Source organism: Cheilinus undulatus, linkage group 6, assembly GCF_018320785.1.
Source record: "Cheilinus undulatus linkage group 6, ASM1832078v1, whole genome shotgun sequence".
Lineage (NCBI taxonomy): Eukaryota > Metazoa > Chordata > Actinopteri > Labriformes > Labridae > Cheilinus > Cheilinus undulatus.
The window spans coordinates 53066864-53082231 of NC_054870.1; the positions used below are offsets into that span (position 1 = coordinate 53066864).

Here is a 15368-nt window from a genome sequence, read left to right on the forward strand (position 1 = left end):
TAAAATCAATAAAAGGGTAAAACAAAGGGTTAACTACTTTTGCAGGCACTGTGTTTGTTTGCAAATATCAGATATGCTCGTATCTCCCTGTAAAAGAGATCCCTGATCTGGGACTTACCTGGTTAAATAAAGGTTGAATTTGTTTTTTTAGGGCAGCAGACTGAGCAGAAAACCATGAGAGCGAGCGAGCAAGAGAGAGAGAGAGAGGAAGAGAGAGAGAGAGGGGAGCTGCCGGCCCGACCTGAATCCAAGGACTGGGCATAACCAAGAGGTCACTAGTGCCCCAGATCTTTGGTTTCTTTAAAACTTTTCTCCATTTTAATACCAAAAATAGCAGAAATGGTTTCATTTTAAAATACTGAAAAAGTCTTAAACTATCTAAAAATCTGATGGAATCCGCCCACGTTCTCTGGTAGTTGCAAGGTTTACAGTATATCTGGAGGTGACTTTCTGCTGCGGAGAATAGTAGTGGGAGGCTTTTTAAAAATGGGCAGCATTTTAGAAAGTCTATCCCTTTGATAAAGCCCAGGATACAGCGCTCTGAAGTAAAGCACGGTAACTTTCACTGCTGAGAACGAGGAGTTTGTTGAGGTCATTGTTAAACCCTGAAGTATACGATCACAACAAGAGCTTTAGTGCAGGAAGACAGCAAAAAAAAATCACTTTGCAGGTCCAACACTTGCAGAAACAGAGCCACAGGGGGGACGCCGTGCTGTGCTTTAAAGTTTCTGGACCAAAAAAAAAAAACAATAAAAAACTGTGCTGCTATTCTACTGCAAAAACAAGGATGCACAGGATGGCGGCTCTGACTACAGCATGATTATAAAGATTATTCAAAGCAGCATCAGCTGTCCTAGAAACAGGCCCTCATGTGAAGCTTTTAAAAGGAAATGGTTTTATTTGTAAGGATGCTGAAGAACACGCCCTGCTCCCTGTGTTTGAAGCCTTCATCAAGGAGCAGGAGATGTTCATTTGCAGCGCCGTGGTGTCAGCCAGAGCGGTTTCTGCTAACTGCGTCCTCCTGTTGGCATCAGACGAAGCAGGAAGGAGAAGATAGAGACCTCAGCAGAGCGCGGAGCAGCAGGCAGGGGGAAATCAGTCGGCAGGACCTTCAGGGAGCGCACCGATAAGAATTTAGTCTTATCATGAATCCCACAACTGAATAATTCATACACTGCAATTATATTCTATCTCTAGTTTCATTCACAGGCGAACGTGGGCGTGAAAACAGCTCTTTGAAGTTTGGGATTGTTGGCTGTTGGCTCAGGGAAACAAGTTAACAAAAACATATTTAGCATTAGCGGTGGATGCTGTCGTAGCCCGCTCTGATTACAGATGACAGCTCGTTTCTATTGTCTCTTAATCATCCCAGACGGGAGGCTTTTTTTTATTGTCTGAAACAAGCAGACAATGCATGCAGACACAGTTAGAGGCAGATGTGATTTATCATTTGTTTTATTTGGAATCTTCTGCTGTGCAAGCTTTGTTAGACTTTATGTTTGGATTTAAAGCGTGCTAACACAAAGAGAGAAGACTTTATGATTACAGCTGTTGTTTGTCCTCAGTTTAAATAATGATGCTCAGTAGAAATGGCTTTAAAATATAACAAGCAGCTTTCTTTTCATTTCAACTTGCAGTGCAGAGCTAGACAACAACCCTGACTCGACTCATGAGCCGACACGACGCACATCTATATCACTGTATGACCGACGCAAAGCAAAGGGAAAGCCAGGAGAGTGGGTGGCTCAGAGGAGGCAAATGTACAGTTTCTTTAGTCCAGTAGAAGTACAGTTCATCCTCAAGTCAAGGTGAACACTTTAGTAAGGTTTGGAGAAAGGTTTGGACTACACCTCACTGTGTCTGAAGACGACTATCACAGCTGTTCCAGACTGGGTGTGTGGAGGCTTGGCAGCATCATGGCTTCATTTTTCATCTCCTTTGCATGTAAACGATCAGGAGTTTCAGACTGTGCATTAGTGCCACGTCTCACACACTGAGAATTTACAGAATAGAGGGCTCGCCTGTTATTTCTGCAAGCCTAGAGCAGCTCTCAGCAAAAACAGACAAAGTATGAGACATAGAGAGCCATATTTACCTTAAAAAAATCAGTTTTAATTGAACTGAGTTGATTTTATTTGATAGGGTAGATGCAGTTTAACATAGTTCATAACAGAGCATGAATCTGATGGGCTGCACAGAGTTTATAGCAGCGATACTCAACGTGTGGCTCTTTTATGTCTTCATCTGAAATATTATTCCCCCAGAAAACCTTTAAAAAGGGAAACTTTGACCTCAGAAATTATCCATTGTAAGTCACATTAATCAGTCTGAATCCCCACATTAATACAATTGGTTTTAATTTCCAACCTTTATTTTTCCTACAGTGCTTAACAAATGTATTAGACCACCTGTCATATCTGTCTCAGAGACCATCCAGCATCAGGAAGTGCTTTAATGCGGACTCTTTCATTTTCAGTCAGTTCTCCATGTTTTACCATTTTGAACAGGAATGAGGAATTTCAAACTGAATTCAACCAAATTTGAGCCGGCTCACTGGGCTTCTCTGAGAAGTCAGAAATGAATCAAGCATAACATTCAACCACTAAAACTCATTTTTCTGTTCAGGAATGACAGTAAATAACTATAATTTGACATATTAATCAAGAAATATTAATGTGGTTTACGATTTTTTCAGTTTTTTTGTAAATCAGTAAATTTGAAAATTCATGGATAACAATAATAATTCTATTTTAGCATTAAAAATATCATTTGGGTTAAAGAGCTTCTACATATTGGTGTATTAACCATTGCAGAAACATCAAAAATGATTTTGGTAATTACCAATGCTGTTGATTTAGGGCAGCTGTGGCATAAACCTGACTTTGAGTGGTGGTCTAATAAACCTGTTAAACACTGTATACTATGACCACAGTCAGGATTTCAACCATTTTCTCTTTCTTGTTTTTGTTTTCTCTCTGCAAACACAGAGTTCACGCCAGAACAGCCTGGTGAGGATTTCAGTGGTCCTCCATGTTTGTTTTCCTCTGTTTGATCACACAGGTTTCTGTGAAATCAGGACCTCAGACTGAAGAGCTGCAGTTTTAGTCTGGCTAAATCTAGTGTGTGCATTAAAAAGATTATCAAGTTAAAAATCGGTCTTCACATGCTTTCAAGCGTGATGATTTGAAAATCATCCAGCCTAAAAGAAGCAAAAACTGTGGAGACAGTGATTTGATTTCTGCTCAGTCATGAGTTATAGAAACAGAGAAGAGGACTGAAGAGGAAAGCCAGGTGTCTATGGATAAGACCCTCAGACAGATAAGCTTCGAAGTCCGTGTCCAGGTCAACAGCAGGTTTTAACGGCGGGGTTAACTCCATCCCAGCCGGCGTTTATATCAGAGAGGTGCTGAAATGAGAGATCACAGGATGATGTGAGAGGAATAAAGGAGAAAGTCAGACATTAAAGATCACAGAGCGTCCTCTCTCATTTACGGCCCAGGTGTTCGGTCCACGCCAATACCTGGAGTGACTTTGACTAAAGGAGCCGGTAGCAGTTTAATATCCGACTCAAGGACGCGGCGATTACACAACAATCCTCCTAACGGCTGAGTCACCATCTCTGAGGATGTTTGGGAGTGGAGGCTTCTTTGTCTTTTTGGTTAAAGTCATAAAACCGTTTCTGTTAGGGATGTCAGGATGACGGAAATTTCATTACCGCTGCAACAGAAAGTCGACGTTTACAATAATGAGTAAAAACACAGGCTGCTTGTCAGCTCACAAACACTGACTATGACGGTGCAAATAAAACATGCTTTAGTGACTTCTGTTTTGCATCCAACTACCCTCCATGTATCACAGTTCTTTAGGTTTACTCGGTGTCCCTCAGCGCTCAGACTTCTGAGGACGTCTGTGCTACAGCATGATGACTTTTTTCATAAATGCTTGAACGGGGGCTTCCTGGTGTGCAGACCTCTCTCCTTTTCCGTTTATCTAACACAGCACACGATGCAGGAGCTGCACACAGAAACTCCACTCTCATACATACGGCACAGTAAATGCATGAATGCTCTCCTCAACCCCGTCCTGCTCCTGTGAAATTCACCTGATGTCTACAAATACAAACATGGCTGTAGGACGGCTGGGGCCATCAGAGCAAACCTGCATTATTGCATCACTACTGTTTAGTTAAACTGCAGAGGAGGGCTGAGCTGAGCAGTGCCTATAGAACACTGGTTCTCAACCTTAGGGTCGGGACCCCATTTGGGGTCGCGAGACACTTAGGTCAACAGGTGCCTTAAAAAATGAAGAATATTTTTTTAAAGGATTTTTTCCCATCCAAATTTTGTTACTATTATTTGACATTTTTTTTTACATATTTCTGCACAATTTGGAACCATTTTTGCCTCTCTTTTACCCACTTTTGCCACTTTCACTTTACACCATTTTTGCCACATTTGAACTAATTTCCATTACTTTTTCCCACCATTCCACCCATTTATGTCACTTTTAACCTATTTCTACCACTTTCTCATCTCTTTTTATCACTTCTTTAGACCATTTAACCAATTTTTCACCATTATTTGCTTATTTTTTCCACTTTTATATAATCCTTGCCATTTATGACCCATTTCTGCTACTTTCAGAATCCCATTTCACCACCTTTTCTTCACCCTTTTGTTGCCATTTTAACCAATTTTAAGTCTGTTTTCAAGAAAAGGGACTTACATTTGTAAAATGGCTTTATACCATGGCACAAATGAATAATCAAAACAGCTATTAGTTGCTTTGATAAGAGTGGTTATTTTTCAGGTGAAATATAAAATATGGTTATCACAGCTTAACTTCACAATCGACCATGGTTTAGCTGTCCTTTTGCTGACCTTTATGGGTGGCCTTGTCTGCACATAACTATTCATGCAAGGTTGTTCAACCACCTTCAGGTACAGTGGGGGTCCCCAGTTTCTGGCACCTTTATTTTGGCGGTCACAGGCTGTAAAGGTTGAGAACCCCTGCTATAGAATATCTAGAGGAATGATACTCAACATGTGGCCCTTTTATGTCTTTATTTGAAATATTTTTTTCCCAGAAAACCGTAGAAAAGGTCAACTTTAACCTCAGAAACTGGCTTCAATTGTCAACCTTTATTTTTTTTATTTGTATATTTCCATTGCCCTTTTTTTCCCCCCTTTTTCACCACTTTTAATCTATTTTTAGTGTTTTTTAAGCACAAGTTTGCCACTTCTTTTGCAACTTTTCAGCAGTTTTTTCCTTTTTTGTCCTGCTTTTTGCTATATTTTTTCACTTTTTTTTTGCCATTTTTTGCCCCTTCCTACCCGTTTAAGCTGCCTTTTCCCATTGATGCCACTTTTTCCCATTTCTGCCCATTTTAGTCTCTTTTCACTCATTTTTTGCCAATTTTTTACACTTTTTTGGCCAATTTTGCCACCTGTAACTCATTTTTTATGAATTTTTTGCATTTACCAACAGTTGCCTCTTTTATTCTGCTTTTTGCTATTATTAAATTTTCCCCTTTGTTGCCATTTTTTGCCCCTTCTTGCATATTTGAGCTGCCTTTTTCCATGTTTGCCACTTTTGCCCAGGTGAGTTACTCATTTGTTGCCACATTTTTTACCTTGTCTTGGCCATTTTTACCACCTGTTACTCATATTTTAATCAATTTGACACTTTTTCTCCCCATTTTTACTCATTTTTCACCAGTTTTTGCCTTTTTTTAAATCCTTTTTGCCTTACTCAGTTTTTGCCACATTTGACCATTTTTACCACCTGGTACTCATTTTTAATCAAATTTGCCACTTTTTCCTCACTATTTTTTCCAACTTGTCTGCTGCTTCTTGATCATTTTACCACTTTAACCCATTTTCGCCACTTTGATTGTGCCTCTTACAGGCTTTTTTGTTTTTTTTTAACTCTAACCCTAACCCTAACCCTAGCATCATGCTGTGGGGATGCTTCTCAGCAGCCAGGCCTATGAATGCTGGAGGACAATCTTTATCAGTCTGACAGAGAACTATGGCCTGGGAGAAGATTTATTTTCCAGTTGGTGAGTAGTCCCTGTGCAACCTTGAGCAGTTTAGCAAAGAAGAATGGAGTAAAACTGCTGTGTATTTTTGTGGGCGTGGCCCTCTTTAAAAGGAAATACCTGGAGAAGACTTCCTGTAGAAACTCTGATGCAGCGCTGAGTGAATAAGCGTGCCGTCGTCTTTGTCTGTGCTCTTTTTGACTCACTGCCACATGACGGGTGCATAATCAGCCTTTTTTTAAACAGGAATAATGCTCATCATTATATTCAGAACCCTTCAGCTCCAGTCGGGACTGAATGCGTTTTATGAGAACAGCAAAAAGTAGAGAAAGAAAATCTGATATGGGAGGAAGACTAATTTACAATATGCAAAGGAGGATATCATTCATCACTCAGCTTGTCATGGCTCAATTATGGTCGATAAATCCAGAGGAAACAGTCAATAAGCTCGGCTCGCAGAAAGACGAGCGGCATGAATTCTCCGTATCCCTCCATGATGGAGTCATAAACAGCCATGATGGCCGCTGTCAGCTGATCCACAGCTGGTAAATTTGTAACCGTACTATTCATGAGCGCAGAAATCCGCCCGATTGATTGCAATTAGATTTATCCCACAATGTGGAGAAAAGTGCTGCCACGCGGCATAAAACCCAATAGTTCTGACTTCTCAATAAGGACAGTTCATGAAGTGAGTGTTGAATGGCTTCATACTGTAGTAATGAAAGCAGTTTGGTTCCTCTGAGGGGGGATTAGTGCTAATTGGCCCAGCTGGATAAACAGAGCTGCTGGTGTTAGTATACGGCACAGCAGAGCAAACACCAACCTTTCCTACCTTGGTGTGTTTTGCATACGTATTACCTCTGAGCCCCGCCATTATTACATCTCTGGGGATAAAAATGTCCCCTCGACATTTAGTCCCACCCCTTTCTGTCTTCCTTTTTCTCTCCTCATCATGTCACTCGGCCTCCTCGTCTTGTTTTTTTCTCCTTTTTCTCTCGCCTATCCTCACAACTGTTCCTCCCATCTCCCCTTTCTCCTCATCTCTCTCAGTCCCCGGCCCCATCTCAGCCTCCCTGATTCACTGCTCTGTCAGGAGATCAATAGAAAGGCTCTCTGTCAGGAGGAGACGCCGCACCACCCCCCTCCCCATCCCTCCATGTCTCCCCGGACTGCAGCCACGCAGCCTGCTGGGAGACTGGCTTACTACATGTCATAGTGGAGAGCATCTCTTCTCTCTCCCCCATCCTCCTCCTCCTCCTCTCTGGATCACTTTTCATCACTGCACCTCAAACCTGACAGACAGGAATAAAAAAGGCACAGCATTCTAACAGGCTCCTCAAAGACGACATGAACATATCCAGCTCAGAAAAACAGGATATCAGCAAAGATAGGATGGTGTGTTCCCATGTTCTTTGGCTTTTTAGGTACCCTGGTTCATATTTGGGCACGTAAACATCACATTCTAACCTCGAACCAGGATTAGACCGTATCCTGGTTTAAGAGATCTGATTCTTCCTGAATAAAACAGGATTCTGTCAGGGGCAGGTTTGGAGTTTTAGGGACTAGGTGCTGCAAAGTGTCCTCCTTTTTGGTGCTGTGGAAACGGCCACCCTAACGTCTGCATTTCTGCCTTTTTGCCCACATGTAAGTAGACGTAAGGTTTTAATATTACAGAAACTATTGTGATGAAAGTAAGACAAGGAGGCAGCATGGTTGAAGAAGTTTATTTGACAACAATAGTGCAAATGATGGTGTGATGCTGCAAAAGAAGAGGACAAAATAGAGGTAAAAAAGACAAAAACCCACTAGATTTAAAGGCTGAAGAGGAGCCAGGCTACCTGATAAGCAGCTGTAGTCCACAGGACTAAAAGTTCATCACCAGGTGTGCAGATCCTGATTACCAGTGATTATCTACAGCTGGGACTGCTGACAATCTGCAGCTGGGACGATCCATGAGTGATGGAGGCTGGATTAAAACTAGAGTGGGCGTGGCTAAAGGATGACTAGCAGGATTTCACCTGAGTTTTTACTCCAACTCTGACAGTGGCCGGTAACAAAAACACGCTAAAAAGAGTAAGTCTTACTAATTTATGGTAAAATATTTTAAAGGAGACATATTATGCAAAAATCACTTTTTCAGGCTTTTCTAACAAGAATATGTGCCCCTGGTCAGTCCATAATCCCCTCAAGTACCAAAAATCCATTCCCTCTCACCGTCTCTTTCTCCACCTTTCAGAAAAAGTGTTCAAGCCGTTCTCAGATCCAGACCTAGTGACCTCACATGGGCAACGAAATTATGTTTGGCAGTCTCCTCTGTAGCAGCAAACACAGTCGTCCAAGCGGAGGTTAGAAGTCCTCAGCCTCACGTCGTCCAACCTGCTGGTGAGGGAGCGGGCTTCCAGGAGAAAGAAGCTTGGTAGGGCAGATTTGTGTGGGGCTGCTCTCAGCCTAGCCTGCAGCCCAGGTTTGTTTGCCCCGCCTTCGCCTTCTCGCACAACACTGGTGTAGGTACCAGATGTGCTCGGGTTGCCAGATCGGCTCGGGGTCCTGCGCCTGTCGATGACGTCACACTACGGCAACCCCACTCAGACAAACTACATTGCGCCCCATTTAGTAAGGGTCAGATGTGCTCGGTTTAAAGCCCCCCGCGGTTGTCTTTATTTCTGTTTGTTTATTCAATTCACCTTGAACCTTTGTCTCCATATAGTACAGAGAATTACAACTTACTGTACTGTAATTTGAGATGGCTGTAATTGTATATGTTAACTTTTCTAAATGAAAAAGAAAAAAAAAGATGTACTCAGGTTCTCTATTTATTAATAGATATTGTTGCTCTTATCCCTTTCTTCAAGTAGTGAGAGATTTCTTTGTAAAATTCATCCATGTTTTCTCCAAAGAACTACAATCCCACGAAAAATGTTTTGTAATTCGTCTGGACCACCCACAATCTTCTACGTCCTCCTGCCAACTTCCAGCCAATCATATAGCATGACGTAATCGACAGGCGCAGGACCCCGAGGCCGATCTGACCAGCCGAGCACATCTGGTACCTACACCGTCTCTGCCTCCTCCCCACCGGCTGTAGGTGTCGTGCTGCTCCACGCCCTACTCCTGTCAGTCTCCAAGCTCCCGGTTCGCCAGATAATCTTCATCGGTAAAGATGTAAACTCCGTAGGCACGCTGTCAGTTCTGGTGTAAGCGTAGGGCTTTGTTTTGCTGCTAGTGATGGAGCACCGCTGCGTGGGGCAGGCAGCGTTCCATGGCAGTTACTGCCAGTTGCTGTTAGCTTTTAAGCTAGCCAGGAGTTGTAGTTCAGACTGAGGTCTTCTTTTTCACCTTTTTGGGCTTTTTCTTGATGGAAATTTCCAGTTATTTATCTCAAAGATGTCCCGGACCATCCATCGTCTTTGTTTTCGTAAGTGTCAACATATGTTGTCAACTTAATTGTGAAAAACACTACAAGTCCAAGATAGAACTCTAGAGTGCATCTTTCTTGCTTTCTTGCTGCTCTGGTTGCCTGGCAACAAATTCCAACATATTCACATTCCATAATGAAGGTCATATTCGTTTAAAATACTCACTTTATTGTAGTGTCAGTTTCTCTACAATAAAACTAATTTCTCCTCCACAGCATACAGAAATCCATCTAATATTTCAATATTCTGTAAATCTAGTTCACCTTAACATGCTGGGATGTGGAGATATGAGGGAAATTTCGGATATCTATACTCCATGTTATTTCATCTCCTAGAGGTCCTTATTTACATCCAAATATGTTACATCTGTTCAGATTTAAGCACATCCTCTATCAGTAAACGTTTAGGCCAGTGATCTGAGTTGTTAAGAATAAATGCATTTGTACCATTGCATCATCGTGGTCTTACGGTATTCGGGCTTTCCCTCATCAAACTCATCACATACACAATCCAACAACTCCAAAACGCCCGTATGTTACATCCTGTGACGTGTAAATGCAGGATTAACTGAAGTGTGTTAAATAGGGACAAAAAGCACGAAATTAAGAACAACTACAAAAGCACTCGGAGAGTGCAGACCTCCACCATTAGCCCTATCTCCCAGCAGTGAAGAATCTTTTAAAAAATTCCTGGATCCATCCCCATGTGTCCCCCACCACGGCATTTGCCGATTACTCCCTCCCTGGTGGGGTGGAAACACGGTGAGGCAAAGCACTGGCTTCACTACTGGTGCCATCAGATGCACCTACGGTCTCACTGGACGACTGGAAGTCATGTCAGAGGGTGAATACTCCTCTATTCCTCCCAGCATTGTGAGTATTCTCGCTACAATTTGCTGTCTTTCTCTCCGTTACGCTCCGAATCGAATCGTCTCCTGTGTCTTTCAAACTCTGTAAACTCTAAAACTTTGAATAGAAACACATCCAAAAATGCTGCTGGGATTGAAGTTACTCATGTCCGCCATCTCCTGGTGTAAAGTGGTAACAGCGCAGACCTCCACCATTAGCCCTATCTCCCAATAGTACAGAATTCTTTAAAAAATTCCTGGATCCAGATGGTGATCCGGATCAGTCCCAAAATCTAATCAGTTCTTTCTTATGCCATTTCTGACATTTCCTGAAAATTTCATCAAAATCCGTCCACAACTTTTTGAGTTGCTAACAAACAAATGAACAAACCCACCTGATCACATAACCTCCTTGGCAGAGGTAATAAAAAATGAATGCATTAATTGTGAAGCTTGATTAATCACAATTAATGCGATTAATCTTGACAGCGCTTGCCTACACTTGTTTATTTTCATTCACTGCTTGTTTTTCAGTGTTAAAGTTGAATAAACTCGTCTGATGCAGATGCTTTTAACTCTGTGAGCTCCTGCTTTCAGGAACTGTGGCCTCATTATTGATCAGTCTCGTCTTGATTAGGATGGTTGTCATCATCATCAGCTGTTTTCCCCGCCTCCTCCTCCTCTCTGGATCACTTTTCATCATTGCGCCTCAAACCCGTCTGAGGGAAAATATAAAAGAGCCGAGCGCTTTAATGGGCTCCTCAAAGAGGATGGAAAGAAGAGCTTTTTCAGGAGCCAAAAAATATACAGCCCCAGAAAATAGGATATCAGCAAAAGACACAATGTGGAGGAAGAGAGGGATATGAGAGAGAAATAAAAAACACACACAGAGAGAGAGAGAGAGAGAGAGAGAGAGAGAGAGAACTTGTGCATTCAGCTAAGCTGCAAAAGGCTGGCTCGTCCTCCCTCCCCCCGCTCCCCGCCTCTCTCCTCCCCTCTGGAAAAGTGTTGTCTCTCTCTCTCTACCTCTTTTCTCTCTGCCTGACTCTGCAGCTGTGGTCTGCTCGGCGTCACCTCCACACAGCAAGTGCCTTTACTTGAGCAGAAGAGGGAGAAGGAAGAGGAGGGAAGCTGCGAGACGGAGAGAATCCCAGGAGTGTGAGAGGACGCACCGCAGGAGCATCTCTCCACTTGGCAGCGCGGGCTTGAAGAGCGCACAGAGACATACAAGCAGAGGCGGCGGCAGTGGAGTATCACCGAACGCTGGTGGTGCTGGCAGAGCGTGCTGAGCGGAGACTGGGGAATCCACTGATCCTGGAGCCCTTGGCACGAGCTGCCTGAGCCGGAGACGGAAAAACGGTGCAGCTTCCAGGATCTTGCCAGGGGGGCAGCATTTTACCGCGACAACCTGCAACACACAAACCCAGGGGATAACACACATGCACGCAAACACGCATGCATGCACGCCGCTCAGTGGGGAAGGACACTCGGCAGGCTGCGTTTAGAAGATTCATTCCAAACATCTTCACAAACTTCCAAAGGAAACCTGACACTCAATCTTCATTTTCCTGTCTGTGGATGGTGCATGACAGCGAGGAAAACTTCTGGATATGAAATTCTCTTTTAAGCAGGATCTACTGAGGAGATTTGTCCACTAAGAATAACTTTTTTTATTTGTGGAGCTTCATGTTAAAGCACAGCACAAATCACTTCTATTCTTAGTTGCAGAGACGAGGAGCGGGCTGAGCGACCGCTGAGATACCCTCCGTCTGATTCAGTCTAAGTGGATTATGACAGCAATATTTTGGGATTTTTCTTTTGCTTGCAGAAAAGAGAGAGAAATAGATCCAGGACTGGTGGATTTACGTGTGTCAGAGAAGGAGAGGATCCCGTGTGCTTTCTCCACTCCTCCTGTGGATTACAGATGGGCTTTATGAGCAGTCTTATGGATGATCGCTCGCTGCCAGTCATTAGGATAAAATACAAAGAAGGACACAAGTGAGTAGTGAGCTGGATCTTTATCTCTGAAGGATTATGAAAACAAGGAAGTGAATCTGTAATGAGAAGACAGCGAAGAGGCTTGTGTTGCCTTTAAAAGCAGAAAGAATAAGCTGATAATTAAGCTGATAAATTATTGATTACTAGGGTGTAAATGTTAGACTCAAACCTCCAGATTGATTAATCTAACAAAAGTGTTTACAGACAATTATCCAGTGAACATAATTTCCTAAATGAGGGGTGCTGTCTGCCCGGCAGGTGGCTCGGGCGCGAGCGGAGATTGATTGAAGTGATCCGTGTGAATCCCATTAATGCTTCCTGGATCGTAGCCAAAGAAGACGCAATGGAGGGGAGCACCGCTGTCTAGCAGCACTATCTGATCTGCCTCCTCAACGGACTGACTAAGCCCCCTCCTCTTCAACAACACTCCTCCTCCTCCTCCTCCTCCTCCTCCAGGCAAGGATGGTACCTCCGCCTCCCACCAACAAGCCCCACGTGTGCCTTTCCACCATCCTGATCATGAGCAGCATGGCGCTGATTGATGCCTACCTGGTGGAGCAGAATCACGGACCACGCAAGATCGGCATCTGCATCATGGTGATGGTGGGAGACATCTGCTTCCTCATAGTGTTGCGTTACGTGGCGGTGTGGGTGGGTGCTGAGGTACGCACGGCCAAGCGAGGCTACGCCATGATCCTCTGGTTCCTCTACATTTTTGTGCTAGAGATTAAAGTCTACTTTGTGTATCAGAACTACAAAGCGGACAGGAAGAGCCTGGATGCGCTCGCGAGGAAAGCGTTGACGCTGCTGTTGTCCATTTGCATCCCGGTGCTCTTTGTGGTGCTGGTCGCCATCGACCACATGGAGTACGTTCGAGCTTTTAAGAAGCGGGAGGAGATCCGGAACCGTCTTTTTTGGGTGGTGGTGGACCTCCTGGACATCCTGGACATCCAGGCCAACCTGTGGGAGCCTCAGAAGAAAGGGCTCCCTCTGTGGGCCGAGGGCCTGATGTTCTTCTACTGCTACATCCTGCTGCTGGTGCTTCCCTGCGTGTCGCTGAGCGAGATCAGCATGCAGGGCATCAACATCGTACCCCATAAGATGCTCCTGTACCCCATCCTGAGCCTCGTCACCATCAACATCATCACGCTCTTCATCCGTGGGGGGAACATGATCCTCTACAGGGACGCCCGCGTGTCGGGAATCCTCATAGGGAAGAACGTGCTGGCAATCATCCTAAAGACCTGCAGCTTCGTCCAGTACAGGAGACAGTTACAGAATGCTTCCCCAGCCTTCGGAGTGGAGCTGCAGAAGAACTCGGTGGCCCATGCCCGCCCGGCTCCCACTCCACCTCAAGTGGTGATGCAGGACCAGACCCCCCTCCCTGAGATGACTACCTGTGAGCACACATGACAGAGCGACCAGCCTCCCAACATCTGTATGAATGTGACCCTCTGGACGCCATCGGTCCTCGAGGTCCCACACGTCTTAGGGCATGAGAACGTTCGCACGAGCACGCGGGATGCGATGTTCTCCTCTGATGGCACAAGGGACGCTCCGGACGCTCCGTGAAGAGCGAGGTCAATTCCAAAGCTGTCCCACTGCAGCAGCGTATGTGACTGTGTCTAAACATTCATTAAACTGTGTATTTTTTCTAACTGTACAAAAGAAAACAAGGCAACTACTGCGAGACTAGAGGATATATTTTTGGAATTGTGTGTGTTGCATTCTAATCTTAAATCTAAAGCTCAGTTCAGACCAAAGATTTACGACTTAGGGAGGCCGCTAGACGCTGCAGCTGACCATGCTACCTGTCAACAGTGTGTGAAGTCTTTAGGAGGCTACAAATGCCACAGTGCAGCATTTAAGTGTTTTATAATACCATTGCTGTTTAGCTGTTGAAAAATGAAATGGGATTTATCTTTTATCGACTGACCTTTCACTCAGAGGTGCATGGCATCAGATCAGACTGTCAGATTCAGGCATGTGTTTTGGAAAATGGAGGTTTTTTCTCTTAAAAGCAAAAATTAGGACCATGCAATGTCAGCAGTAGTCCTTCACTGCAGTGGTGGACTCGGGATGTTTGAGGGGCAGGGGCAGGAATAAGAAAAGGGAGCCTGCTGTATGCAGGGGGGCACCAGTGCACAAAAGATGACATACATTTATATTAAGATAGAAACCTGAATCAACATTTATTCATAATTTAACCCACTACACCTCTGCAATAAACCACACCAGAAATATTCAACCGTTTATCCTTTTTTTTTAAGAGTCAGTGAAACTGGACTTCACGCTACTTAGCTGCATTTCTCCACTGTTGACCTTGTGCCCTCTACAGCAGGAGTTCTTGAACTTTTCAGCCCCCAAAATCGAGGGGCCAGGGAGCGGGGACTCCCGCTGTAGTTGGTTGAACACAGCCAGGAAAATTCTAGGATAGTCATGTGCAGACAAGGTCGTCCATTAGGGGGTAGAAGGAAAACTTTTCTGGGGCTCAGCCAAACTGGGGGTTCATGGAGGCCAGAAAATCCCAGTCCACTGTAAAGTTAAGCTGTGATAGCCATAATTTAAATTTAACCTGGGCAAAAACCACTCTGATCAAAGCAACAGATAAATTTTTTATGCATTTGTGTAACAGCACATAGCTGATTACATAAATGTAAACCCCTTTTCTTTCAATTCAAGCGCAAAAGTCGCAAAACTGCAACAAGCAACACTGCTGAATTAAACAGGCTCTAGCTGCAACTATGGTGCTTAATGTTGTTACCACTTTACACCAGGAGATAGCGGATATGAGTAACTTAAATCCAAGCATAATTTGTGAGCGTGTTTCTATTCAAAGTGTTGGACAGAGAGAGTTTGAAGACGCACCGCCGGTAGGGGAGACGAGGAAGTGGTAGAAGTGGTTGTAGTCGTAGCGTAAAAGAGAGAAAGAGAGCAAATTGTAGCGAGAACACTCACAATGCTGGGAGGAATAGAGGAATATCACCCCTGTGATGATGACGTTCAGTCATCCGGTAATAGCGGTGCGTCGGAGCCACAGTGACTCCGTGAGCCATGAGAGTCCACC

The 15368-nt window shown here is 44.0% G+C and overlaps 1 protein-coding gene across 1 annotated transcript; it reads left to right on the top strand.

Annotated features, from left to right (window-relative positions):
- The first annotated feature begins 12640 nt into the window (after positions 1-12640).
- On the top strand, positions 12641-13714 carry LOC121511552 (transmembrane protein 121). The gene has a single exon (XM_041790291.1). The coding sequence runs from the start codon at positions 12764-12766 to the stop codon at positions 13712-13714; it is 951 nt and encodes a 316-aa protein (XP_041646225.1). The 5' UTR covers positions 12641-12763.
- Positions 13715-15368: the final 1654 nt, after the last annotated feature.

Excerpts from the sequence above, each read along its gene's own strand:
- LOC121511552 (XM_041790291.1), top strand. The coding sequence starts at position 12,764 with ATGGTACCTCCGCCTCCCACCAACAAGCCCCACGTGTGCCTTTCCACC.